At 42.8% G+C, this 1,352-nt stretch overlaps 1 protein-coding gene across 1 annotated transcript; it reads right to left on the reverse strand.

Moving 5' to 3' along the window:
• Nucleotides 1–307: 307 nt before the first annotated feature.
• LOC123178244 (MAP7 domain-containing protein 1-like) lies at nt 308–1,182 on the reverse strand. The gene is made up of 2 exons (XM_044591422.1): nt 962–1,182; nt 308–883 (listed from the first exon to the last, which is right to left on the reverse strand). Exons 1-2 carry the CDS (start codon nt 1,175–1,177, stop codon nt 509–511), a joined length of 591 nt encoding a protein of 196 aa, XP_044447357.1. The 5' UTR covers nt 1,178–1,182; the 3' UTR covers nt 308–508.
• Nucleotides 1,183–1,352: the final 170 nt, after the last annotated feature.

The following is a 1,352-nucleotide window of genomic DNA, read 5'->3' on the forward strand; positions in this document are numbered from 1 at the left end:
TCGTCAAAGGGCAAGAGTTCTGCATCGTCCAAGGGCAAGAGTACTGCATCCTCGAAGGGAAAGAGTTCTTCATCGTCCAAGGGTAAGAGTTCTGTATCCTCAAAGGGCAAGAGTTCTGCATCGACGGAGGATGACGATGATGCCTTCATGTAGTTTTTAAGCTGTATTCCAGTTGTACCGTTTAATTCAGATGTACTTGCATTATTATTTTGTACTCTCTTATTGTAAGGCATTATGTTCTATATTAATTTCATTTTATAGTTGTTGCACGATGCTCGATAATTAGTGGAGGGAAAGAAAATGCCACTACTTTATTTTAAAACTATATATTTTTCCATCACGACAAGGTACAACTGAAAATAAGATACAACACGATAAGGTACAACTGAAAATAAGATACATCGTCGAATTTAAATAAAGCTACATTTAACTACTGAAATGAAGCTACATTAAACTGCAGAAATAAAGATACAAATGATTGCGAAATTTAAAATACTACCACAGGAATCTACTGAGTCCAACGTGGATATTTTCCTTTTCCATCGCCAGCTTCTTCTGTTGCCTTGGCCTGACGAGCCCTTTCTTTCTTTCTCTGTCTCTCCGCCTCACGAGCCTCCTTTCGCTGTCGTTCCTGCTCCTCCATGCGACGAGCCTCTTCCCTGTTTTTCTTTCCTATTTCCTCAAAAAAATGGTGTTGCTCCGCATAGTATTCTTTTAACTCTCTCTCTTGCTCTGCTTTCTCCTCAGCTTCCGCCTTCTCGCGTCGCTCTTCCGCAAATAAACTATTCCACGCACGGCGACTTCTTTCACGAATCTCAGTCACTGCCCAAGCCGGCTTCTCCGTGCCAATCCAACGATAGTACATGCACAGAGGCGGAGGAGACTACAACAAGAAACAAGAATGTTACTAAAGAATCAATGAAAATACCAACAATATCTATTCGTGATGGTTAAACCATACTGGAGGCTTGTCGTACTCTGAAATAGCTACGGCAGGATCTTCCTCATAATTGGCGCACATGAAAAACTTCATGCCCAACCAATCTGAAAAATCCGTCACCTCCTTCACCTTGCAAAGATCGCCACACCAACACCGCAGGACTGCCACCCCAGGAGGCAAACTTGCAGTCTTCATTTTCCTCGGCCTAATGCTTTGATCCGAACAAGGAAAACTCATATCGACTGAAAAAAATGTGTACACACTTTGCGCACTGGCGATTTCTAGGATGGCTAGACGAGAGCCTCGGTGTCTTCTTTTATAGGCTCAGACGATTAATGATGGCGAGAAAATAAGCGAGAACAGAGGAAATTAGGCGGGATATTTTAGGATCCCTGTACTGCCGGCACTACAG

Source organism: Triticum aestivum, unplaced genomic scaffold (genome assembly GCF_018294505.1).
Source record: "Triticum aestivum cultivar Chinese Spring unplaced genomic scaffold, IWGSC CS RefSeq v2.1 scaffold193996, whole genome shotgun sequence".
Taxonomy (NCBI): domain Eukaryota; kingdom Viridiplantae; phylum Streptophyta; class Magnoliopsida; order Poales; family Poaceae; genus Triticum; species Triticum aestivum.

Coding starts and splice junctions, on each gene's coding strand:
- LOC123178244 (XM_044591422.1), bottom strand. CDS start 1,177: ATGAGTTTTCCTTGTTCGGATCAAAGCATTAGGCCGAGGAAAATGAAG. Junction 884..961: donor CAGAGTACGACAAGCCTCCA/GTATGGTTTAAC, acceptor TTCTTGTTGTAG/TCTCCTCCGCCTCTGTGCAT.